We start from the raw sequence: 27,333 nt of genomic DNA on the forward strand, positions 1-27,333 counted from the left end.
TGGATTGCAATAAACAGCTTTTATTCTTTTATCAGAGACACGCTCTAGCTTTTTAGCCCAGGATGGCGTGCAGTGGCATCCTCACAGCTCGCTGCAGCTTCATTGGGCTCAGGCGATCCTCTCGAGTAGCTGGGATACAGGCGCAGGCCACCGTGACAGGCTTTTTTTTTTTTTTTTTTTTTTGAAGAGAGGGTCTTCCTATGTTACCCAGGCTAGTCTCGCAGTCTCGCACTCCTGGCCTCGAGCGATCCTCCTGCCTCGGCCTCTTGGCCTCCCAAAGTGCTGGCCTGTGCCCAGCCAATGGCTTGGCTGTTCCAAATTAGGGTCTACCCATCTCTGGGCAGGGCTAAAGTCCGCGGGCGGCCCCGCACCGCTGCCACGTACAGTCCTGTGCACCCAGACTCGACGCAAACAAGAGCCGCAAGCTTCCGGGTCCCCGCCCCACGCAGGGTCCCCGCCCCACCCCGGCTCCGCCCCTCTCCCAACCCTGCCAGGCTCTCCAATCGCATGTGAATTATCGCTCTACCCAGGTGGTGGTGTCGATCTCCGCTCCAATTGGGGCCGTACCATGGCGGAGAAGACTCAAAAGAGGTGGGTCTGCTGCTTGAGAAAAGCCTTTTCTCAGCTTTCCGTAGGGGTGGAACCTGTTCCTGGTCGCCAGTGGTGGCGACTCAGAAGGTGTCTCATCCTGGGCCTTCGGGCTGAAGGTACCTCAAGCCCAGACCTGGCGTCCACTGAGGGAGGGGGCGACGGAGTGGGGGCGGGGAGGGTTGAGAACGGACGCGGAGTCGCTGCCTGGAAGGCTTTTGTTCCTGTCTGGCCGTCCCTCCCCACATGCGCCTGCGCAGAGGGGGTCTCCCGGGGGAGCTGTGAGGGGCGGGTGACGTCAGCTTTTTCTTGGGGGAGGTCGGCTCCCTTCTCCCGCATAATCGGCGGTGCTTGGTGCCGCTGTACTCCACGGCTTGGCGCTGGATTCTCTGCTGCGTGTTGCGAGACCCCCACGCAAGTGCTGGCCGCACCCCAGGCCGTTTCTGTCTCTGAAGGGTGGGGTGTGTAAAGGGATTTACGGTCGCTGTCAAAAGGGGAGCAGCGCCTGGACTTGAACTGTCACACACACACACACACACACACACACACAATAGATGCAAGGAGTACATGCTCAGATTTGTTGCATAGATATATTGTGTAATGGTGAAATGGGCTTCTAGTGTACTTATCACCCAAATAGTGAACATTGTACCAGATGGGTGATTTTTCAGCCCTCACACCCCTCCTACCCTCGCTGCTTTTAGAGTCCCCAGTGTCTGTTATTTCCCTCTTTATGTTTATGTGTACTCATTTTAGCTCCCACTGAAAAGTGAGAACATGTGCATTTGATTTTGTTTCTGAGTTATTTCATAAGGTAATGGCCTCCAGTTCCACCCATGTTGTTGCAAAAGACATGATTCCTTTCTTTGTTTATGGCTCTGTAGTATTCCATCGTATAGATACACCACATTTCCTTTATCCAATCATCCGTTGATGAACTCTTAGGTTGATTCCATACTTTGCTATTGTGAATAGTACAGTGATAGTCATAGGAGTGCAGTTGTCTTTTTAATACAATGGTTTCCTTTGAGTAGATCCTGGGTCGAATGGTAGTTCCATTTGGATTGGTAGCTCTATATGGATTGCTGGGTCCAATGGTACTTGTCTTTAGTCCTTTGAGAAATCACCATACTATTTTCAATAGATGAACTAATTTACATTCCCACCAATAGTGTATAAGCTTAGAACTGTGACATTTTTTGCCAGGCGTGGAGTGGACAAGCTCCTTTGTAAACACGTGGGGACAGGAATTTTTTCTTCTTCTCCGGTAGTCTTCATTGCTGGGGGCTGTTGGCTGCTGTTGGTGGCTGGGATGAGACTAGTGCATAAGTAAAGCCAATTCGAACAGCAGCAGTGTTGAGCTCCCTCTGCTGACTCTTTTTGACAAAGAAAACTGCATTGTTTCTGGTGCCATAAATTAAAATTTAGATTTTTCTCCCATTTAAGTAGATACTCTGTAATCTTTTTTCATAAGCTAAAGAGGAACAGATGTACTATAAATATTATGTTCAGTAGATAATAGTAGATAGTAGCTTACAGTGAAGATTAAGGTATTGTTGACTTGTTACTTTAACAGATCTGAGGTTAAGTCTTGCCCTCCCATCTGCCGGCTCACCTCTCTGCTCCCACCACTCCGAGATACAGAGGGGTCCTTGCAGAGATATTGGGACCACGTTTTAGTTGGCCTAGTGGCCTGCCCCACTGAGAAGTGTGCTGATTGTGACGCAAGCATTACCTGGGATCTCTCCCTTGGGCGTAAAACTGAAGGCAGGGGGCACTTGTGAGTCTGTCCTACTCTCAGTTGCCCAGGACAAGTTAAATGTTAGATAATGCTCTTTTCATAATGAGAAGGAAGCTGAGGAAATGGAAAATTGTAATGAGAAATAAGGTCTAAAACAGAGACATTTTATAGAGGCTAATTTATTTGACCAGGGCTTAATAAAATTGCATATTTTAACACAAAAACCCACTTTAAATGAAAAGTATCAGAGAAATGACATTTACAGATGGTGATACATTCAAGGACAGTGTCTTTCATTTATTATGGAAAAACATCTGGAGTGACAGGATGTTTCCAGAAAACTTTAAACTAGAAGACAGATGACTGATTTCAGGACAGTGATGCCCCAGGAATGAACTCTGCTCCAAGAAATTTCTAGTCTCTGAATTTTAGTTTTTTCTTCTATAATATGAGAGGGTTAGACCAGGTGATTTCTTCTAATCTTACTAAAATCTTTCTTTCTTCTCCAATACAACAGGAGGGCTACATATTTTCCGTTATTTCAGCAGACTGACTTATTTTTTTTTTTGAGACAGAGTCGCTCAGGCTGGAGTGCAGTGAAAGCTTTGCACCATGCCTGGTTCCTTTTTTTTTTTTTTTTTTTTGAGTTGGAGTCTCACTCTGTTGCCCAGGCTGGAGTGCAATGGCACAATCTCAGCTCACTGCAACCTTTGCCTCCCGGGTTCAAGTGATCATCCTGCCTCAGTCTTCAGAGTAGCTGGGACTACAGGCGCCCACCACCACACCTGGCTAATTTTTGTATTTTTAGTAGAGACGGGGTTTCACCATGTTGGCCAGGCTGGTCTTGAACTCCTGACCTCAAGGAATCTGCCCACCTTGGCCTCCCAAAGTGCTGGGATTACAGGCATGAGCCACTGCACCTGGCCCAGATTGACTCTTGACAGACTCTATCACTCGGAAGGACCACCGGTAGGATTTCATTGACTTATGCCTTTTAAAAAGTCAGAGCCTGACAAAATGATGGAAACAGCTGGAGCTGTGTCTATTCTCAAAACCATTTCTTGAAGATAGACTCGGGGATTATTAGTTTCTTCTATTTGATACATTATTTTTTTGTTTACTTAGAGCTTTAAAAATACATTGTGGTGTGAAGGTTTGTCCACCCTAATTTGTGGAAGAAAATTTTGTGTATGTCTTCTTTTTTTTTAGTTCATCACACCAGTAGGGAAATTGGTACAATCTTAAAAATAGTTTTCGTCTTACTTTGCATGTATATTAGGGAATACTTGGGGGGAAGATTCTGGCATAGAAATGATGGAGAGACGTGTTAATGAAAGAATCTTTACCCTTCTGAGTCTCAGAGCTGTATTTTTAGAACTCTCTTATGAGCTTCAGAATCTGTATTTTCAGTCGCTTATTGGGTATATCTGGTGACCATTCCATAGATACCTCAGACTGAGTTTATCTAAAATTTAGCCAAATGACTTTTTTCTCTGAAATCTACCCCTCCTCATAGGCTGTTCTCAGATGGTGCCATTAGTTTTCCAGGTCAGAAACCTAGAGGCTTTGACCTTGCTCCCTAGCTCCTGACTTTTGGTTAGTTTTCTTTTTCTTTTTTTTCTTTTTTTTTGAGACAGGGTTTCACTCCATCACCCAGGCTGGAGTGCAGTGGTGCGATCTCAGCTCACTGCAACCTCTACATCGTGGGCTCAAGCGATCCTCCTGCCTCAGCCCCCCAAGTAGCTGGGAGTACAGATGTAAGCCACCATACCCTGCTAATTTTTGAATTTTTTTGTAGAGATGGGGTTTTACCATGTGACCCAAGCTGGTTTTGGTTGTTTTTCGGCATAAATGAAGCTGAATCAGAGCAGCTGATTTTGAGCCCTGGAATTTGAGCTTCCCTCTCCATCAGGAATCATCCCTTCCCAGGAAGGGGACAGGATGGCAACAGTTTCCTTATTTCACTCCATACCCCTCACCCCCATCCTTCTGTAGTTGATATGGTTTGGCTGTGTCCCCACCCAAATCTCATTTTGAATTGTAGTTCCCATCATTCCCACATGTTGTGGGAGGGACCAGGTGAGATAATTGAATCATGGGAGCCGTTTCCCCCATCCTGTTCTCATGATAGTGAGTTAGTTCTCACGAGATCTAATGGTTTTATAAGGGGACTTTATAAAACCATTCTCCTCCCTGCCGCCATGTGAAGAAGGACGTGTTTGCTTCCCCTTCTGCCATGGTTGTAGGTTTCCTGAGGCCTCCCCAGCCACGTTGAACTGTGAGTCAATTAAACCTCTTTCCTTTATAAATTACCCAGTCTCAGATATGTCTTTATTAGCAGTGTGAGAACAGACTAATACACTAGTCAAACTTACTTCCCCTGCACAGAGAAGAAAGCAAATATAGTTTGCTCTTTATATCCATGGGTTCCACATCCATGGATTCAACCAACCTCAGATCAAAAATAGGAAAAAAAAATTGTGTGTGTAAACAATACAGTATAATGATTTACATAGCATTCACATTGTATTAGGTATTGTAAATTATCTAGAAATGACAAAGTATGAGAAGATGTGTATAGGCTTTATGCAAATACTGCAGCATTTTCTATCAGAGACTTGAACATCTGAGGATTGGTCCTGGAACCAATCTCCCACAGATACTGGATACTGAGGGATGCAACCATACACACTTTGTGGTCCATGGGGCCTGTATCAAGGAATGGGAAGTACCTACCTTCAACGTTGCCTAGAAACCAGATTTTTATTAAATGTGTTTGTTGCCAAGTCTTGTTTCTATTTCCTAGACATACCTGCAGCTTCTCCTATGTGCTACCAGTGCATTTGATATGGTTTGGCCCTGTGTCCCCACTCAGATCTCATCTTGAATTATAATGCCCACCTGTTGAGGGAGGGACCCGTAATCCAAGTGATTGGATGATGGGAGTAGTTTCCCCCATGCTGTTCTTGTGAAACCTGATGGTTTTATAAATGGTAGTTTTTCCTGCGCTCACACTGTCTCTCTGTCCTGCTGCCTTGTGAAGAAGGTGCCTGCTTCCCCTTTACCTTCCGCCCATGATTGTAAGTTTCATGAGGCCTCCCCAGTCATGTGGAACTGTGAGTCTTTCCTTTATAAATTACCCATTCTCAGGGAAGTTCTGTATAGCAGTGTGAAAATGAACTAATACAGCATTTCAGGCCTGCATTATCTCTGTAGGATTAGACCAACTGCCTCCCTGACCCCCACCACCACCAAGTACTTCTTCATACAAGTGTCAATTATCTGCATACCATTTGGTGACACTGTTGGCTTGGGAATAGGAATCCTTCAATGACTTCTTGCCTACAGGTGCAAATTCAAATCCCTGGTCATGGTGTACAAGCTTATTCATGGGCTGGTCCTGCTTTTCCTCCTAGCCTTACCTGCTCCCTTTCTCTTCATGACTTTCGTGCTTCTTCTCATTCAGTGATGTCCAACCTGGGAGGGGGAAGAGGTTTTTACTTTGTTAGTTACCAGTCTTTGCTTAGATGTATGCATATGGTATTTTAAAATAGATAGAATAGATAAAATTGTGTTTTAATTTTTTTTTTTTTTTTTTGAGATGGAGTCTTGCTCGGTCGCCCAGGCTGGAGTGCAGTGGCACTACCTCGACTCACTGCAAGCTCCGCCTCCCGGGTTCATGCCATTCTCCTGCCTCAGCCTCCCCAGTAGCTGGGACTACAGGCCACCACCATGCCCGGCCAATTTTTGTATTTTTAGTAGAGACGGGGTTTTGCCATGTTGGCCAGGCTGGTTGTTCTCAAACTCCTGACCTCAAGTGATCCACCTGCCTTGGCCTCCCAAAGTCCTGGGATTACAGGTGTGAGCCACCATGCCCAGCCCAAAACTATTGTATTTCTGTATACTGGAACAATTGGAAATCAAAATTTTGAAAAATCCAAACAAAATTACAAAGACAAAATATCTAAAATGTTAGTGTTATTTCATAGTAGCTGAGAGCAGCAGATTTAACACCATGAATGTCATTGCCATTTAGAAAAATTCTTTTCTTAATGAAAAAAGTTTCCTAATCACTATCACTGTAATGGAGAAGTCATTTGATGCACTTCCTCATGTCAGCTCCTGGTTCAGCTGGGGTCAGTGTTTACATACAGCTTTGCCAAACAAAAGATAACGGCAGAATATAAAAAAGCATCAATAAATTATATGGAAATTATTAGAGTCTTTTGAAGAATTCGTTACTTGGTAAAAAGTTTCTCACATATGTGTGTGTATATATGTATATGAGAGTAAACAAATATTTGTAAATTTTAAATTTCTAAGTTAGTATTACCTTGCTGGTTGTTAAATAGTTTGAATGTATATTTTTTCTCTCTGCCTTTACAAAAATAATGGCATATTATATACTGTCCATTTTTTCACTTCACTTTTTTTACTTTTAACAATATAGCTTGGAGTTCATTCCAAATTTTTTTTTTTAAGAGATGAGGTCACCAGGCGTGGTGGCTTATGCCTGTAATCCCAGCACTTTGGGAGGCTGAGGTGGGCGGATCACCTGAGGTCGGGAGTTCGAGACCAGTCTCACCAACATGGAGAAACCCCGTCTCTACTAAAAATACAAAAGTAGCCAGGTGTGGTGGCACATGCCTGTAATCCCAGCTACTAGGGAGGCTGAGGCAGGAGAATCACTTGAACCCGGGAGGCAGAGGTTGCAGTGAGCCGAGATGGTGCCATTGCACTCTCCAGCCTGGGCAACAAGAGTGAAACTCCGTCTCAAAAAAAAAAAAAAAAAAAAAATGAGGTCTCACTATGTTGCCCAGGCTGGTCTTGAATTCCTATGCTTAAGCAGTTCTCCTTCCTTGGCCTCCCAGAGTGCTGGGATTACAGGTGTGAGCCACTGTGCTCAGCCATTCCAAAATCTTGATAAAGGATTGTTCATTCTTTTTGATGGCCATGTAATAGTCCATAGTGTGCCATAATTTATTAACTAATCTTCCACTGATGAATATCTAGGTTGTTTCCAGCTTTTTGCTGTTTCGAAACATGCTGGTATTAAAAGAAAAGATTCAAAACTCTTCTCAAGTGTTTTAGCACATGTGATTTGGGATGATGGACAATATACCAATTGAAAAATTTATAATCTATTAAAACCTTACCCTCTTACCATTGACTTCCCATTTTTCCGTCTTTTTTTTTTTCCTGAGACAGAGTTTCGCTCTTGTTGCCCATGCTTGAGTGCAATGGTGCAATCTCGGCTCACTGCAAACTCTGCCTCCCGAGTTCAAGCGATTATCCTGCCTCAGGCTCCCGAGTAGCTGGGATTACAGGCACCTGCCACCACGCCTGGCTAATTTTGTATTTTTAGTAGAGATGGGGTTTCTTCATGTTGGTAAGGCTGATGTCGAACTTCTGACCTCAGGTGATCTGCCCACCTCGGCCTCCCAAAGTGCTGGGATTACAGGCGTGAACCACTGCACCTGGCCTTCTTTTCCATCATTTTTTAAACCTTGTTTTCATTACAGTGTCACGGTGGCTTCTCCAACAGTATTTTAAATCTTACCCCTGGTAAATGTTACCTTTTTCTTGCTACAGTGTGAAGATTGCTCCTGGAGCAGTTGTATGTGTAGAAAGTGAAATCAGAGGAGATGTAACTATCGGTAAGAAATAGTTTATTTACTGTTTTTCAAGAATTGATGTGATTTAATCTGTTTTAGTGCTTTACAGTTAGATACAATCAGTTTATTTCACTGATGTCCTAGTTTTATTGACAAAATAATGCATTTTCTCCTATGTGTTTAAAATTTCTGAAAGAACATAGTGTGATGGAGGCTGTGTTTAAACTCCTATCTGAAATACTAATGAGGCTGTATAACAGTCATTCGTGTATTTAAGAGAGATCCATTGTGTACCTGCGATGTGCCAGGCACTGTGCTAGTGCTAGGGACACGTCAGTAAGCGCAGCAGACAAAGGTGCTGCCTTTGCAGAGCTTCGTGGAGAGCGTGGGCCATGGAGTCAACAGACCTGGGCTACTTTGCTCCTTGCTCCTTTCTTGCTGGGTTACCTTGGACATATTACTTAACCTCTCTAACCTTGATTTTTTTCCCATCTATATAGTTGTGTGTATCAGGATCAGGTTTGGCTGCATGTAGGGGTGGCTTACACCTGCAGAAATTTATTCTCTCATATAAAAAGTTTCAAGGTAAGTTACGGAGGGCTGATCGGTTGATTGTCCAGCATGGAACTCCGGCCCTGCAGGCCAGGAAGTGATGGCTAGAGCACCAAGCATCATCTTGGATGAGAAAGGGGAGGCGTGGAAGCAAAAGGGCATGTGTTCCAGCTATGAGTCAGCTCCCTTTAAATAGCCTTCCTGAAAGTTCCACATGACCCTTCTCTGTATGTCTCATGGCTAAGACAATCTCATGGACACATCAACCTGCAGGGGAGTTTGGGAGATGTAGTCTTAGCTGGTTGCATTGCAGCCGCTAATGAGATCAGGGTTCTATTACAAGGAAAAAGAGGAGAAGAGATATTGGATGGCAATGAGCAATTTTCATAACATGCAAAATAGTAGTATCTACCTCCTAGGTTTCTTGAAAGAGAACGTGAAAATTGTGAGTAGTAAACTGTCAATAAATGTTTGCTGTTAACACTGTCAGATCTTCTCAGTGTAGCCTTCCCAGAGTTCAAGTCCAACATTTTACTTACATGAACCTGACTGAGTTCCTCAAAACATTTTACTCTGTTCTTTTACCTGGAGTTTACCTGGATATGGTGCCCTTGTAGCTTTATTGGTGTGAGCTCATTCTTACCAGCAGCCGCATGTCACCTGTATGCTACCAGACTAAAGTGTTCAGTGAACTATTACACTTTCAGAGAGGAAATACGCTTTATTTCCTTAAACGAACAGTTTCTTTAATAGAAAAAAAAAAACCTGTAACGTCATTTTTTTTTCCCAAAAAAATCTAAGCCTCCAAACAATTTAGGCATCTTGTCTTATAAAACCAGTGGAGATTGTGCCAGTATTATGGAACATTGTTAAGAATTTGCCAGGTTAGGCCGGGCACGGTGGCTCACGCCTGTAATCCCAGCACTTCATGAGGCTGAGGCGGGCAGATCACCTGAGGTCAGGAGTTTGAGACCAGCCTCAACATGGAGAAACCCCATCTCTACTAAAAATATAAAATTAGCCGGGCATGGTGGTGCATGCCTGTAATCCCAGCTACTCAGGAGGCTGAGGCAGGAGAGTTGCTTGAACCTGGGAGGCAGAGGTTGCGGTGAGCCGAGATCGTGCCATTGCACTCCAGCCTGGGCAACAAGAGCGAAACTCCATCTCAAAAAAAAAAAAAAAAAAAAAAAAGAATTTGCCAGGTTGGTTGATCTAATTATTTCTTTTCAGTGCTGTGTTAACTCTTTGTCTTTTGTATTACCTAAACCACTTGCAAAATGTTTATGAAGCAAAATGAGGAGTCATGTTTTTTAATTTTTTACAATCTCTACTGCAGACTGGGACCACATATTTATCAAAATGCTCCTCTGTGTTCTTGTACTCATCATTTTACTGCATTATAATTGTGGCTATCATCATGATATTCTAGGAATAATACCTTATAGTAGTTTACAATGCATTCTTCAGTTAGAAGGAAATTAAGACTGAAGTGATATAATTAATTATGTAGATTTTCCCTGGCATTTCTACTTCTTCCCCATTTTACATTTTTTCTTTTCTTTTTTTTAAATCCCCCAATGTTACAACAACCCCGTTTTGGTTTTTTTTTTTCTTTTTTTTTTTTTGAGACAGGGTCTCGCTATTTTGCCAGGCTGATCTTAAACTCCTGGGCTCAAGCGATCCTCCTGCCTCAGCTTCCCAAAGTGTTGGGATTACAGGAGTGAGCCATCATACCTGGCCCAACAACAACCCCATTTTAAATAAGTATATAATGTCTACTGTAAGATATGTATGTAGATAGTATAGATACATCTGCAGGCATAAATATACACAGGCATTATGTGGTGGGGGGGTATGTATTTCAGATTTGAAATAACATCTTTTACAGAAGCTTTTCTGGGCTATAAAGGCATTATCCTGTGCAAGGGAGGTAGCTGCCAGTGATTGGTGGACCACTGCCTAGGACTGATTTTAGGGGTATCAGGGATCAGTATTCATTTTCCTGTTTCTCTGTCTGGTTTTCACTACGTTGTGCTCCTCCCCCTTCTTTAACCCTCTTATGTTCCTACCTTCCCTACATGTTGAAATTATTTAAGGAAGTACAGGCTGGATGCCGTGGCTCATGGCTATAATCCTAGCACTTTGGGAGGCTGAGGTTGGGAGGATCATTTTAGCTCAAGAGTTCAAGATGAGTGTGGAAAATATAGTGGGACCAGAAAGAAAGAGAGAAAGAGAGAGAGAGGAAGGGAGGGAGGAAAGGAAGGAAAGAAAAGAGACAGAAAGAAAGAGAGGAAAGAGAGGGAGGGAGGAAAGGAAGGAAGGGAGAGAGAGAAAGAAAGAGAAGGAAGGAAAGAAGAAAGGAAAGGAAGAGAAAGAGAGAGAAAGGGAAGGAAGAAAGGAGAAAAAAGAAAAATTAGCAGAAGGAAGGAAGGGAGGGAGGGAGGGAGGAAGGAAGGGAAAAATCAGCTGCATGTGGTGGCGCATGCCTGTAGTCCCAGCTACTTGAGAAGGCTCAGTGAGCTGTAATCGCACCACTGCACTCCAGCCTGGATGACAGTATGAGACCCTGTCTCAAAAAAAAAAAAAAAAATTATATAAGGAAGTGCATTGTTTAAATCTACTTTCCATCCAGTTTGTTTGTTTGTTTAGAACCAAGGTCTTGTTCTGTTGCACAGGCTGGAGTGCAGTGGTGTGATCATGGCTCACTGCAGTGTCGAACCCCTGCACTCAAGTGATTCTCCCACCTCAGCCTCCCAAGTAGCTGGGTCTACAGCGACGCACCACCACACCTGGCTAATTTTTGTATTTTTGCCCAGGCTGGTCTCAAACTCCTGGCCTCAATTGATCTTCCTGCCTTGGCCTACCAAAGTGCTGGGATTACAGGTGTGAGTCATTGCTCTTGGCCCTTCAGCTAGTTTTTGACCACTAGCTGGTGGTGCTCAATTCTGTTAGTTAAAATGACATTTTAACACAGATTTTCTTTCTTTCTTTCTTTCTTTTTTTTGAGACAGAGTCTTACTGTGTTGCCCAGGCTGGAGTGCAGTGGCGTGATCTCGGCTCACTGCAACCTTCACCTCCTGGGTTCAAGCGATTCTTGTGTCTCAGCCTCCTAAGTAGCCAGAATTACAGGCATGTGCCACCACACTTGGCTAATTTTTTTTTTTTTTTTTTGTATTTTTAATAGAGACAGGGTTTCACCATGTTGGTCAGGCTGATCTCAAACTCCTAACCTCAAATGATCCACCCTCCTCGGCCTCCCAAAGTTAGCACAGATTATAACATAAGAAGTGGTAATACATTTTTAAGGAAAGAAATCTCTAGCGATTTAAAGTTTATCACAGCAGATGGCCTCCAAGTGCATACTTGTTATATTTACTTTGACCCAGTGTTTCAAAACAAGAAAATTTTTGCTCAAATACTGGAGAAAAAACTCAATTTTAAAAGTTAAGGAAAATATGAGGAAAAATGAAGGTTCAGAAGAGTTATATAGTTACCCATGGTTCTGTCTTCTACAATTCTTGTCTCATTTTTGTTATGCATGTTTCTTATCTTCAACTGTATAATATGGGAATTTTCCAGAATTGGTAATTAGATAATCATTTTTGTCATTGTTATATTTGGTATAAAATGTCTCAAGTCTTTTGGCTTCTATTAATTCATTTTTCTGATGTAATACATCAGATTAAAAAGCTCCTGGGAGATATAATTATAAAAGCAAAGAGTGGAGGTAAGTCATCTGATTACAACTCTCCCCACCCTGCTTTATTTTTCATTTTAGGGCTTTTATTGTTGTTTTTGCTTAGTTTATCTGAGTTAAGTAGCAATAAACTGTAGTTTAATTCATAGATTTTTTTCAGGATGTTTTGTGTAATTTTCCATCTTCTAGTCATGTATACTTTTACAAATTATTCCATTCTGAAATATTTCAGGAAGAAAGTAATGTTTTCCTTTGCTATGTTTCAGGCTAATGGAACTTTAAACCCAATCTGTTTTCCTAGAAAAGCAGGTATTTGTTTTTTCAGAGAAACTAGCTGGATGCTTGGAAGTATGGTCCTTAACCAGAAACCCTATGACTTGAAGCTCTGCTGGAGCCTGACCCCCTTATTCAAGGGTGTTCAGAGACATAGCTTGGGAAAAGTAACAGCCCTCTTGTTAATTATAATTTGGGTAAATAAAGTTTCATAGCATCAAGCCTATTTTTAGTTAGTCTGCCTTAATTCATGGGCCATGAATTATTTCCTGTAAATCTTTATTTTGAGAGCTGAAAACATTTCTGAAAGGTACCTTGAAGCACAGTCCCATGGTCCATTACAGGGCGAGAGGCCGGGACAGAACTTGGTCAGGACATCAGTATGTGAAGGCAGAACTCGGCTCAGTGGAACTGTTTTGTGCTGGAAGCACTGTGTCCCACTTACTCAGTCTCTAGGAGAGTTTTAATACAGACCAAAAGCCTCCCTTTCATTGCAGTAGTCTTTTTCAGTAAGGCAGAACAGTGGCTTTGACTTGAGAAGTTATCACCTATAAAGCACTCTTACAGGTACTTCAGCTTACAGTTCAAGAAAATTGTTTAGTTGTCAAAAAAACAGAGCTTAAGGCCTTTTGAATTATTTACTGACAAATGGAAATGTACACAAAGATTGCTTTCTGTGGCAAAGATAGACAGGAAAAGTGTCCTTTACCAGGGAAATGGAAATTGGATGCAAGGAATATCTTTCTGGCTATGTGGCACCAAGCCCAGCCAACCATTTAGAAAAATAATTCATCAGCCAGTAGGGCAGTTCCAACTCTAGACACATTTATCCAAACAAGCAGATAAGCCAAATAGGGCTTCAGCACATTTGGTAAGAAAATACACAAACTACCCTGCCAGAAGGAGCGCCAGGGTTCACAGCAGGCTTTCAAACAATGTTTTCCGTGGTGACAGATTTTTATTTTTAAAGCACCTTAACCTCAAGACCCTTAAACTTTATGTTGAATTCAGACCCGATCTAGGTGTAATAAAAGTGCTCATGGCATCAGAAAAGCATGAAGTGAGCTGTGGCCACGTTTCAGTGTGCTGTTTCTTATGGTGCTTGAGCTGCTGGGCTCTGGGCTCTGTGCTGCCCAACCTCCATCAATAGACCACGCAGACAAAGCAGAATTATCTGCATCATTCACGGAAATCACAGCCTTCCTTTAAGAAGTTCACCAGGCCAGACGCGGTGTCTAACGCCTTTAATCCTAGCACTTTGGGAGGCCGAGTCGAGCAGATTTCCTGAGCTCAGGAGTTTGAGACCAGCCTGGGCAATACGGTGAAACCCCGTCTCTACTAAAATACAAAAAATTAGCTGGGCGTGGTGGTGGGCTCCTGTAGTCCCAGCTACTCGGGAGGCTGAGGCAGGAGAATTGCTTGAACCTGGGAGGCGGAGGTTGCAGTGAGCCGAGATCATGCCACTGCACTCCAGCCGGGACGGACAGGGCGAGACTCCGTATCCAAAAAAAAAAAAAGTTCACCAAACCAAAAAGCTTAGCGGTTATATATATCCTGAAGTATGCTTATGTTAACCACTTCAGTCTGTGCCCCAAAAAGACCCGCAAGAAGTTGAGAGAAGCTATTTGATGTATTATTGCCTGTGACATTTGCTGTCACCTCACAATTTAAAGTTGATCATTTCTCAAACTTTTATTTCAGCCACTTAACACTGGGACCTGTAGTTTGGCAATGCTGCCAGCAGGTGGAGGTGGTGTCTAAATCACTGGTCTCGCCTAAATGCAGCGGTGCTTTCTCTCCCTCTCTGTACACAGCCCTCAGATTTCTAACCAGGCATTTTCCAGTTACTTGTTTAATAATTATTAATAATGATAAAGACAGTAATCACAATAAAATACCTGCTTAAAATAGCTCACATATTATTTTTTAAATATTGTGCAAGACGTCTTGTGGGACTTGGGATTATTTTAATTTTTTTTTTTTTTTTTTTTTTTTTGAGACAGAGTCTCACTTTGTCACCCAGGCTGGAGTGCAGTGGTGCAATCTCGGCTCACTGCAACCTCTGCCTCCCGGGTTCAGGTGACTCTCCTGCCTCCGCCTCCCAAGTAGCTGGGATTACAGATGCCCGCCACAATACCCGGCTAATTTTTGTGTTTTAGTAGAGATGGGGTTTTGCTGTGTTGCCCAGGCTAGTCTGGAACTCCTGTGCTCAAGTGATCCACCTGCCTCGGTCTCCCAAAGTGCTGGGATTACAGACGTGAGCTACCACACCTGGCCTATTTTAATTTTTAAAAAATGCGTGCTTCTGGTATCTTCTGTGAAAAAATTTTTTTTTAGTTTTTTAAAAAGTGTGCTTATTTGTTTGGGTTCTTTATATAAGAAACTTGTATTACTTAGTCATTTTTGAAAGGGAAAAATGAAACTATCACTTGTTTTCATAAGTTTTAAAGAAACACACAGGTCCCAGGGTTATCTTTGTCTTGTCAAGAGCTACAGCTTGATGACCGGCAGAATATCTAGTGTCTCTGGCTACTTATCTAGCAGTGGCAGAGGATCTGCTTTCTGTAACAGATGTGACGATCACTGCCTCCTATCTTTTTTTTTTTTTTCCTCAGAGATAGTGTCTTGTTCTGTTGCCCAGGCTAGAGTACAGTGGTACAATCATTGTTCCCTGTAGCCTCGAACCCCTGGACTCAAGCAATCCTCCCGCCTCAGCCTCCCAAGTAGTTGGGACCACAGGTGCACCCCACCATAACTGACCAATTTTTTTAAATTTTTTCATTTCGTAGAGAAGGGCGTCTAACTCATTGCCCTGGCTGGTCTGGAACTCGTGGCCTTAAGTAGTCCTCCCACCTCAGCCTCCTGAAATGCTGGGATTACAGGTGTGAGCCTCTGTGCTCAGCCCCATAGCTAAGATTTTTAAAGCTAGTTACGGAAAATACTTTCATTAATCTTTTTACTGTCTGATCATGTGGTGTGGAATTTTTCCCCTTGGCTAACAGGAGGTATTACCCTGATACCCGAGTAGAAGTGCAAAGTGGTTCTTTTTCTTCTGTGTCCCAGACCAGAATTAGTTATTTTGCTTACTATGAAAAAGTTGTGCATTAGCTCTTAGTAGTAAATAGTGATAAATCTCCCATTTTTTAAGAACCATGGTCCAGACCCCACAATCCCTCTTTCAAACATTATTTCATATAATCCACACTTCAGCCCAATGAAGTAGGTTACAGATCTCTTCTTTCTATAGATGAGAAAACAAGCCTTTGTGAGAGTAAGCACATCACCTTTAGTGATAGAGTCCAGTGTCTAGACTCTCTAGACAAGGGGGGTGGGGCTGGCTGGGGCTTTGATTACAAAGAACCTAAAAGAGGCAGATTGTGTCCTGTTATCATAGAATGTTTGACGTAAAATATAAACCTGGTATGGTGCAAACTACAAATTTCAGTTGGTTCCCACAGCTGGAAGCCTTACAATTTCTCCTTTAAAAGAAATCCACTGCTCGTTTCCCTGTTGTTCAGGATCGCAGCCCCGAAAGTTGTGATGTCTAAATGCCATTATTAAGGGACCTGTGAAATAAATTATGGTATATTAATATAAAATGAGATACTTTTCAGCCATTAAAAAGAATATCTATCTAGATATACTTACATGGAAAAATTACCATGAAATAAGCAAATTGCAGAATAATAGGTAATATTTCTTGGTGTGAAAGAAGTGTGTGCTTGAAATGCATATTTTTCTCCAAATCATATTTATTTTTAAACTGTTTAATGAGATATAGTTTATATGGAGTGATATTTACAAATTTTTTTTTTTGAGATGGAGTCTTGGCTCTGTCACCCACAATGGGGTGCAGTCATGTGATCTTGGCCCATGGCACCTTCCACCTTCCAGGTTCAAGCGATCCTCCCACCTCAGCCTCCTGAGTAGCTGGGACCACAGGTGTGCACCACCATGCCTGGCTAATTTTTTTGTATTTTTTGTAGAGACAGGGTTTCACCATGTTAGCTAGGCTGGTCTCAAACTCCTGACCTCAAGTGATCCACCCACATCAGCCTCCCAAAGTGCTGGGATTACAGGCATGAGCCACCGCCCCCAGCAATATTTACATATCTTAAGTGTACAGTGGAGCTTATGTCTGGAATAATATACTCCAAACTTTTAAGAATAGTTAACTTTTTTTTGTAATTTTTTGTAATGATCATGTTATTTTATATATATATATATATATGTGAATATGTGTGTATATATGCATATATATTTTTTGTTTGTTTTAAAGAAAAGATTAGATGCACACATTTACACTCACGTTCAACTTGAGAAGCTTCCCAGGGATCTCAGAGATCCATCCCATCTTCTATCCTGAAATCTTCCATCCTGAATAGGAGACTATGCCTGGGAAATTTTACTTTAACAGCTGAAGATTTGGAAAGCCAGAAGTGACTGAGAGATCAAGGCCACTCTCTTGTTATTTCTTACCAGACTGTGTGTTCTGATAAGAAATGTTGGGATGTTGGACTGAGCACCCTGTTTTAGGCCCCCACCCTCATTATCAACCCCCAGCAATTCCTCATCAGGAAAAAGAATAGGCATCCCTGAGGTTCTCTCCAATTCTCTGGGCACCAGAAACACCTCCTTATTTATTTTAGTACATTTGTGAATGAGTGTATATTAAGCATTCCCAGTTTTCAAGATAACAAGTTCAAAAGGACAAAAATAACATGTATTTATTTTTGTTGCCCCATAACATATAGTGAGGCATCTCAGCTGTCACAGGCAGATAATAATTATGAATTGACAATTTATATAATTAGGTGGGGCACAGTGGCTCACGCCTGTAATCCCAGCATTTTGGGAGGCTGAAGCAGGAGGATTTCTTGAGGCTAAGTGTTCAAGACCAGCCTGGGCAACATAGTGAGACCCCATCTCTAAAAATTAGCTGGATGTGGTGGCATGTGCCTGTAATTCCAGTGATTCAAGAGGCTGAGGCAGGAGGATTGCTTGTGCCCAGGAATTGAAGGCTGGAGGGAGTTATGATCACACTACTACATTCCAGCCTGGGTGACAGAATGAGACCCTGTCTCTTAAAAAACAAAACAAAACAAAACAAAACCAGTTTACACAATTGAATACTGAATTTCTTGGACAGTGTCACTTTCCTAATCTCTCACCCCCTCTGTCAACACTTCTGTCCACCCTTCCTTACTTTCAGAGTCAGTTACTTCATCTGCACTTGTTTACCCATAAAAATTGCCTTGGTATTGAGGGGTACGTGGGATGGATATTGGAGAGAGGCTAAAGGAGGCTATGTTTTCTCATCAGTGGTTTCATTATCACCAGAACCCTCAGCCTGTGGTAGATAAAGCTGGGAGGGAGTGTGTTCGCATTCCAGGCTCAGGGCGGGGTAGACCATGCTGGTGAAGCGGGAGTAATGAGGGCCCTGGCTGTTCCCTTCAGTTCGAAACTGGAGGCATCGCCTCAGGGCTCCCCACGCCAAAGTTCTAGGACTCCAGTGATCACCTTTGGGTCCTTCTGCTCTTCTGCTGCCTCCCTTTAACCTTTTCGGCTTTCACTGGTTTAAATCATATCCTGGGCCAGACAGCAGAAGCTGTGCCTCCTTTCAGTAGGTGTGCTCGTAATAGGGACACTGACAGAGGAACAAAGCTGTTAGATCCCATAATTTCTGACTTCTGTCCACCCATGTTTCTCCTTTTTTTTTTTTTTTTTTTTGAGGCAGGGTCTTGCTCTGTCACCCAGGCTGGAGTACAGTGGCATGATCTCAGCTCACTGCAGCCTCTGCTTCCTGGGTTCACACGATTCTCCTGCCTCAGCCTCCCAAGTAGCTGGGACTACAGGCGCACATACCATCATGCCTGGCTAATTTTAGTATTTTTTGGTAAAGATGGGGTTTTGCCATGTTGGCCAGGCTGGTCTTGAACTCCTGACCTTAAGCGATCTGCCCGCCTCGGCCTCCATATTTCTTCTCAATTATGTAATAAAAAGACTAATTCGGAGGTACACTCGCATAAGAAAGCAGAACATCTTAAGCCAAGAGAGCGTTACCTTGCTGAGGGAAAAGAAGGAATTAATTTTTATTGCCAACTTTGTGTCACATGCTGTGTCTCCAGCATTATCGCCCCTAGCCCTTACAGCAACCCTGTGGGACTGGTGTTGTCATCACCTCTGTTTCACCGCTGAGATCACAGGAAGCTTCCGAGTGGAGGCTGAGCCAGAGCTGTCTGGCTTTAGTGCCTGTGCCATTCCACTCACATTGGCTTGCAACTTGGCTCTGACTACTGATGATAAAGCCCGGGAGATAGTATCTGTGAAGTACCTAGCTTGGTGCCTGGCACATACTTAGAAAATGTTCCTCCCAACAGCCTCACCCATCCTCAGTCACCTTCCACCCTTCTGTTGGAAGCATAGCCTCCACCAATAATTTCTTCTCAAACTATTTTTAACAGGACCTCGGACAGTGATCCACCCTAAAGCACGAATTATTGCGGAAGCCGGGCCAATAGTGATTGGCGAAGGGAACCTAATAGAAGAACAGGCCCTTATCATAAATGCGTAAGACTCTTATACATACTGTAAACCAAGTACCATGGGTAATGGTTTTTCTTAATTTCAGCTGTCTGTAAGAACCTTTTCAACTGACATCCAGGAGGCCTACTATTTTAGTGATAGAGAAACATTAAGGGTCTTTTTCAACATAAGTAAATGAGTAAACCAAATACCATATGAGGGAAAAGACTTGTCCAAGATGAGAGAGCTGAGTAGCTGCCTAGAATGTTTGACGCTCGGTCTGGTCATCTTCCCCTTACATGTGGCTGTCTCACCCATTCCTTAAGCAAACATTGCCCGAGCACTTCAAGCCTCCAAGTGCTGCGCCCACCACCCTGCAGAGTTTTTTTTTGGATTTTTTGGTTGTAGCTGAAATGTTATTACTCATGCCTAAACACGTGAATTTAACTCTAAGGTATTTTTTCACAAGTTTTGCACAGGTGACACCCAGAATTATAGTTGAACAATGTGGAGTCCTAGAGGCAAGTTTTAAACTGTAAAGATTAAAAAATAATAAAATACTAGAACACGTGCATGATCTTAGTGAACTAGACTGTAATACCTATGAATTTTTCATAAACATAAGTTCTTTCTAGATAAAATTTTGGGAAGGAATTCAAGCTTATACCTAATTTATAGCAACCATGTATGGAATTTGAAAGAAAGACCTTGGGAAAATATTTAACTGTCAGAAAAAGACTGATTTAATGCTTACTTAGGATTTAAAATACATTTGGCACCTTCAGTGTAAGTCAGTTAACAGCAACTATATTCTGCAGTAACTCAACTGTCAGAGATAAAGCACCATTTAAAAATGGCGTCCTCCTCTTAGAACACAAACATTTTATCTTCCAAATATTTCAACTAGCTAACTAATAGCAATAATTATTTTATGTGAGTATCTGTTTATGTTTCACAATCCCAAATGATTATTAAGGGTGGAAAATTTTCAAGTTGGGCATGATTTTGATTCTAATTAACAGCCTAAAAAGATAGCTAGCATCTTCTTTCCTTTGTCCTGGAGAAGACCCACTGGACTTTGAATTTAAAAAATAAAGTAGGCTGGGCGTGGTGCCTCACGCCTGTAATCCCAGCACTTTGGGAGGCCGAGGTGGGCAGATCACGAGGTCAGGAGTTCAAGACCAGCCTGACCAATATGGTGAAACCCCATCTCTACTGAAAATACAAAAAAAAATTAGCCGGGCCTGGTGGAACCCCACCTTGTAGTCCCAGCTACTTGGGAGGTTGAAGCAGGAGAATCGCTTGAAGCTGGAAGGTGGAGGTTGCAGTGAGCCAAGATCGTGCCACTGCATTCCAGCCTGGGGGACACAGCAAGCCTCCGTCTCAAAAAAAAATTAAAAATTAAAAAATCAAATAAATAAACTAAGGAAGGCTGTTCTTTTCTACACACCAATGACTTCTTCACTTTTCAGTAGCTCTCTTCAACTCAAAATCAAGCCTTCTCTAGCACACAGGATGAATGAATCACTTGAATTAAGAAATAACTTACATAGGCTGGGTGTGGTGTCTCAAGTCTGTAATCCCAGCACTTGGGGAGGCTCTAGCTGGTGGATCACCTGAGATCAGTTCGAGACCAGCCTGGGCAACATGGTGAAACCCCATCTCCACAAAAATACAAAAATTAGCCAGGCCTAGGGGCACGTGCCTGTAGTCCCAGCTACTCGGGAGGCTGAGGCAGGAGAATCTCTTGAACCCGGGAGACGGAGGTTGCAGTGATCCAAGATGGTGCCACCGTACCAGCCTGGGTGATAGAGTGAGATTCCATATCAAAAAAAAAGTAAAAGAAATAACTTACATAGTCATGTCTTTTAAGCTTGATGTAGGTAAAATTGAAAGAATTAACCCAAATTCAAAAATGGGAAGAAAATTGCTTATTGTGTTACTGACTTTTTGGATGATTTGTTTCTTCTGTTTACAGTTACCCAGATAATATCACTCCTGACACTGAAGATCCAGAACCAAAACCTATGATCATTGGCACCAATAATGTGTTTGAAGTTGGCTGTTGTATCCTTTACAATAATCTACCATAAATAATTCCTGGCTCTCCTTTAGTACTTAAGTCTTCTCCTGTAGAAATTGTAAAATTGTCATAATTTGTCTATCAAACATATTTACATTCACAATATATATTATAATTACATTTTTAAAAGTAGATCATCCAGGCTGGGTGCGGTGGCTCATGCCTATAATCCCAGCACTGTGGGAGGCCGAAGCTGGCGGATCACTTGAGGCCAGGAGTTTGAGACCAGCCTGGCCAACATGGTGAAACCCCATCTCTACTATTAAAAAAAAAAATTACAAAAATTAGCCGGGCATGGTGGCACATGCCTGAAATTCCAGCTACTTGGGAGGCTGAGGCAGGAGAATCACTTGAACTCGGGAGGCAGAGGTTGCAGTGAGCCAAGATTGTGCTACTGCACTCCTGCCTGGGTGACAGAGCAAGACTCCTTCTCAAAAGAGAATAAAAATAAATAAAAGTAGGTCATCTAGCTCTTTGAACAGACTTCTTGAATAGTATATATTTTAAAAATGGTCCCTTCTGTTCCTGTAAATAAGTCAATAGCATAAAGTAAGTGTGCCGTTTTTAGACAAACGCAGACACACACATATCTTTAGCTCAGCACTTTGAAAGTACCACTTCTTTTGCTGGTACTACAGCTTGTTGACAGGTAGCAATGGCTGAGTGACAGTAAACATAGAAACTGCAATGCTGGCTTGCTTCTTGATTCAAGAACCCCAGCTTTGTCAGTGTGGTTCCTCTGTAGTTTTAGGTAGACAATGCATTGTCTGATTCAAGAAAATGGTGTGTAGGGGTGAAAATATTTCATTATTCATGTGTTGTCTGTTTCCCCCCTAGAATGTCTCCAGCTCTTTTGCTTAGTTTAGTACTCTAAAAAGATAGTAAAATCAGGCCAGGCGCGGTGGTTCATGTCCATAATCCCAGCATTTTGGAAGGCCGAGGCGGGCAGATCACCTGAGGTTGGGAGTTTGAGGCCAGCCTGACCAACGTGGAGAAACCCCGTCTCTACTAAAAATACAAAATTAGCCAGGCATGATGGTACATGCCTGTAATCCCAGCTACTCAGGAGGCTGAGGCAGGAGAATCACTTGAACCCGGGAGGCGGAGATTGCGGTGAGCCGAGATCACGCCATTGCACCCCAGCCTGGGCAATGAGCGAAACTCCGTCTCAAAAAGATTAAAAAAAAAAAAAAAAAGATAGTAAAATCTTATGGTGTCAGCAAAACATACAATATATAGTAGAAAATATTTAGAAGGAAAAATCTAAATGTTCAATGATAGCAAGATATTTAAATAAATTGAACTATGAGCATAAAACCACAAGGACCATTAAGCAGTCATTTAAAATTATGTTTTTCAAGATTTTATTTTATTTTATCTTTTCTGAGACAGGATCTTGCTCTGTCACCCAGGCCGACATGCAGTGACACAATCATAGCTTACCGCAGCCTCAGCTCCCAGACTCAAGCAATCCTCCCATCTCAGCCTCCCAAGTAGCTGGGATTATAGGTGCACACCACCGTGCCCAGCTAATTTTATTTTTGGTAGAGATGGTGTCTCACTCTGTTGCCCAGGCTGGTCCTTGAACCCCTAGGCTCAAGCAGTCCTCCCACCTTGGCCTCCCAGAGTGCTGGGGTTACAGATGTGAGCCACCCTGCCTGGCCTAAAGATTTTAATAGCATGGAATAATGCTTGCAAATTTAAGTGAACTGAATAAGGTATAAAAGTTTATACAGTTTGATTCCCACTTATATACAGGAAATTCTGTATATTTATATAAAGATATATCAAACTTTTAACAGTGTTTGAGTGATTGGGTGATGGATAGTTTTAATTATCTTGAAACAATTATGAAAATATTTTACTCATAAAATCAGGGTATAAGGTGCTCATTTCTTTAAAAACACAAGTCATTTATTTATACCTAGAGATATTTATGTTTAAAGATAAAACCGTTACCACAGATTGCCCAGAGCAAAGAGTTCTGGCAAGGGTGAGCCTGCATGGCCCATCTGACACCCCTGTCCTCTGTCTCAGTGCAATATAAGGACATACTGTGTTAGTGGGGACTAAAGATGAACATATTTATAGTATTTACCTAACTCTGGCTTACAGATTCCCAAGCCATGAAGATGGGAGATAATAATGTCATTGAATCAAAAGGTAAGCTACATTCAGAGTTTCATTGTCAAAGCAGTGACCTCTTTTCTCTTTGTGGTGTCCTGGGAAACAACCTAATAGAAACTGTGGCAAGGTGTTGTGCTTGGAAGTGGGCTACAATAGCTGGCAAACTAATTGTTTGCCACTAAGGAACCTAATCTGGTTATGTGGTTATCTGGTAATGTTAAATACATTAAATTTAAAATCAGCTATGTACAGGATTGAATTAAACCATAAACTTTAAATGAAAGATTCGGAAAAGATTTCTTCTAAATACTAGTCTCTGAAATTTTGGTTGGTTAGTGTTGTTGTAGAATTAAAGGGGGGGGAAAATCAAAGTGTCTGTAGCAGTTGTTTTCTTTAATTTCAGGAATACTTTTCCCTAGCCAATCAGAAACAAATATCATGTGCTTGTAAGTGGGACCAGACGGGAGATTACCTAAAGTCACTGTCACTACTGGGAAGCAACTTCAAGAGCTTGTCCCACCAAGGTCCAGAAAGAACCTGAATGATGACAGTTCTTTAGAATAATGGGTTATCTTTCTTGGTCCTGAGTGGCATGAAAGAAAATGCTTCTTTTTTAAATAATAAAATTATACTTTTTGTTAATCTACTTAATGACTTTTATTTTAATTTGGATTAGCAATTATCACTATTATCATCAGAATTTTCTGTTTATTTTATGCTTACTGTGTGTCAAACCTGTGCTCATCACTTTACATCTGTTATCACATTTATTCCTTAAACTGTGAAGTAGAGTGGCCTCTTTGTTTTATACATGAACTTGAGCTTAGAGACTTTGCAACAACTTTCCCAAGGTCACACAAATAGCAGCAGAGCTCCATTTTGAATCCATCTGACCTTGGCTTGTACTGCCTGCCTCTGTGTTGTCCATACAAACTCCAAACTGATGTATTTTCTTTAACTTTTTTCTTGAGGCCAGTTTACATTTTTATACCTAAATCATCTTAAGAAAAAAAGTGTTGGAATCATTTGATGTCTTAAGTTGCAGTTCTATGTTTTTATTGCAGCATATGTAGGCAGAAATGTAATATTGACAAGTGGCTGCATCATTGGGGCTTGTTGCAACCTAAATACATTTGAAGTCATCCCTGAGAATACGGTGATCTATGGTGCAGACTGCCTTCGTCGGGTGCAGACTGAGCGACCGCAGGTACTAGAACCTCTCTTTAAAAAGAGTTCTATCTGCTGATTTTCCCAAAATACAATGTAATTGTCTTCATGAGGCAGCAGGCACACTATTTAAGAACATAATTAAAATAAAACAAAAGATGCGAGGCTCAGTGACTCATGCCTGGAATTCTAGCACTTTGGGAGGCCGAGGCAGGAGGATGACTTGAGGCCAGGAATTTAAGACCAGCCTGGGCAACATAGTGAGACTCTGTCTCTACAAAAACTAGAAAAACTTAGCCAGGTGTGGTGGGGCATGACTATAGTCCAGCTACTGAGGAGGCTGAGGTGGGAAGATAATGCTTGAGTGTGAGGTTACCATGAGCCGTGATCATGCCACTGCACTCCAGCCTGAGCAACAGAGACCCCAGCTCAAAAAATAAATAAAAAAAAAGAAAACAATGAGAAACATCCCGAAAACCAGGATTTAATTGCAGTTCAATCCTTAAAACCAAGATTTAATTGCAGTTCAATTATTTAGTCTTTAGGTTAATATCAAAAATATATACAAAGATGACAATGACAAGTCAGTTATGAGAAAAGATCCAGAAATGTTACTCTTGGTCTCATGCATTGTCACTGACAATGCATAAACAAACTGTACAAGCCATATTGATTTACTCCTAAAATATCAGTCTTCAAGGTTAAGGAATGACCATACTACATTTATCCTGTGCCTCTAACTGGGGTGTGTCTATTTAGTTTATTGCCATAGCTTCATAATAAACACAGCTTGTGAATAAGAAAGTGTGTTTGGATATTTTCATGGCTTGAGAAATTATCTCCTCCTAGAAATTCAGATCAAGAATAATGTAGAGTACATATTTGGAGTTTAATATTAGAGTAGGAGATGAAAAAGGGCATTTGGGCTTCCTTTGGACATAAGACATTTGTATTGCAGTTTTGAGCCTCATTGCTTGGCACATTCGATATATATTTCTTTAGTTACCTAGCCTCCTTTTCCTCCCACTAAAGAAAATAGTTTCAAGCACTGTGCGAGGCCAAGGTGGGCGAATCACTTGAGCCCAGGAAGGAGTTCGAGACCAGCCTGGGCAACATCATGAGACCCCATCTCTACAAAAAATAAAAAATAATTAGTTGGGCATGGTGGTGTTCACCTGTAGTCCCAGCTACTTTGGAGGCTGAGATGGGAGGATCGCTTGAGCCCAGGAGGTCAAGGCTGCAGTAAGCTCTGTTTGTACCACTGCACTCCAGCCTGGGTGACAGAGTGAGACTCTGTCTTGAAAAAAGAAAAAAAAAAAAAAGAATAGTTTCAAGACATAACTTTGCCTCTGATTCTTAGCCATATTTTATCAGAAATCAAAACTCCAGTTCTTTTTGGGTTACTCTATTTCTGTAATGTTTGGCTTCATTATTATTATTTTAAGCAAGTATTACTCTATAGACTAAAAAGGAAATAAGGTCAAATCCAGTCATTTGTTTTACTTTCTACATAACAGCAAAAATGACTGAAGAGTGGGAAATAAAGCTGGTGTTGGGGAAGGGAGATTAGAATTAAGTGAGCAAGAATATCTGAAGCTTAATATTTTATAATATGCCTAAATTTCACTAATCATAAGGATTATGTAGAGGTCTTTATTAAAAATAAAGATTCCCCAGACTTACTGAGTCACAGTGCTAGGGCAGGGGCCTAAAAATCTATATTTTTCACAAGTACCGCAGTGAGTTTTACAATCAGGAAAATCTGGGCAGTACTGGTATATGAAGAGTGAAGATCAGACAGGTGTATCCAAGTACACCTCAGCTGTGTGGCTCTGTAGGTCATGTGGAAAACAAAATACTCTGGGTGTTTTACTTACGTGGTCTTCTGTAATCGGAACTTTTTAACTTTTCAGAAGCCAGGATGAAATCTACAAAAGCGAGTTTGAAAACTGATTTCTGTATATTTTTATATAGATATATAAAATCTGTTGGCTTTTTCTTGTAACCAAACTTAGTATATGTTCATTATAAATTAAAAAAAAAAAACAAGCAGGTAAGCAAAAATGAGTCAATGAAAAGCACCTGTAATTCCACAACTTATTAATAACCATTGCTACCTGGAACTTTTTTTTTTTTTTTTTTTTTGAGGCAGGGTGTGTCACCCAGGCTGGAGTGCAGTGGTACAATCATGGCTCACTGCAGCCTCAACCTCTTGGGCTCAAACAATCCACCTGCACCCCTACCGCCCTGCTTCCACCTCAGCCTCCTGAGTAGCTATGACTACAGGGGTGTGCCACCACACACAGCTAATTTTTAAATTTTTTTAGTGACAAGATCTCCCTATGTTGCTCAAGCTGGTCTGGAACTCCTGGGCTCAAATCATCCTCCTGTCTGGGCCTCCCAAAGTGCTGAGATTACAGGCATGACCCATCACGCCTGGTTGCTGCGTGGTACTCTTGACTTTGCTTTCTGCCAGTCAGCCTTAATTACCTTATCTTTTTAGCCCCAGACACTGCAGCTGGATTTCTTGATGAAAATCTTGCCAAATTACCACCACCTAAAGAAGACTATGAAAGGAAGCTCAACTCCAGTAAAGAACTAAGAACAGTATATGACATGAAGATAACATTTTGTCTTTGACCACTGTCTTTTGAATGGGCCCACAGTGTTTATGTGCTCTTAACAACTCACGGAATAATACGTGTTCACTTTATTTTGTAAAATTGAGTTGAGAGGAAACTAATGGAGTTTCATTGTAACTGTCCTTTGTAATTTATATAAATGTATTATTTTCCTATATCCTTGCTTCTTTTCTGATAATTTACAGATTTAGCTTTTCTTTTGTTATATAAACTGCTAGCCACAAATTTTAGTTATGTAAAAGGCTACCCTTGACAAGAAAAGACGTACTGTTATGTATTTATATTCTAGCATAGACTAAACTGAATAAAAATGCTGATAACAG

At 41.7% G+C, this 27,333-nt stretch overlaps 1 protein-coding gene and 1 long non-coding RNA gene across 2 annotated transcripts; one reads left to right on the top strand and one right to left on the bottom strand.

The window, feature by feature from the left end:
- LOC129060939 (uncharacterized) lies at positions 1 to 2,291 on the bottom strand. The gene is made up of 2 exons (XR_008527848.2): positions 2,204 to 2,291; positions 1 to 2,062 (listed from the first exon to the last, which is right to left on the bottom strand). It is a non-coding gene; the product is annotated as an uncharacterized LOC129060939 (long non-coding RNA).
- On the top strand, positions 542 to 27,333 carry DCTN6 (dynactin subunit 6). Its single transcript, NM_001134067.2, is given in 7 exon segments — positions 542 to 591; positions 7,922 to 7,986; positions 18,931 to 19,036; positions 20,970 to 21,058; positions 23,190 to 23,237; positions 24,266 to 24,408; positions 26,872 to 27,333. Coding segments are annotated over 7 exon segments (573 nt in total). The 5' UTR covers positions 542 to 568; the 3' UTR covers positions 26,971 to 27,333.

The sequence above is a fragment of the Pongo abelii genome, chromosome 7 (genome assembly GCF_028885655.2).
Source record: "Pongo abelii isolate AG06213 chromosome 7, NHGRI_mPonAbe1-v2.0_pri, whole genome shotgun sequence".
NCBI lineage: Eukaryota > Metazoa > Chordata > Mammalia > Primates > Hominidae > Pongo > Pongo abelii.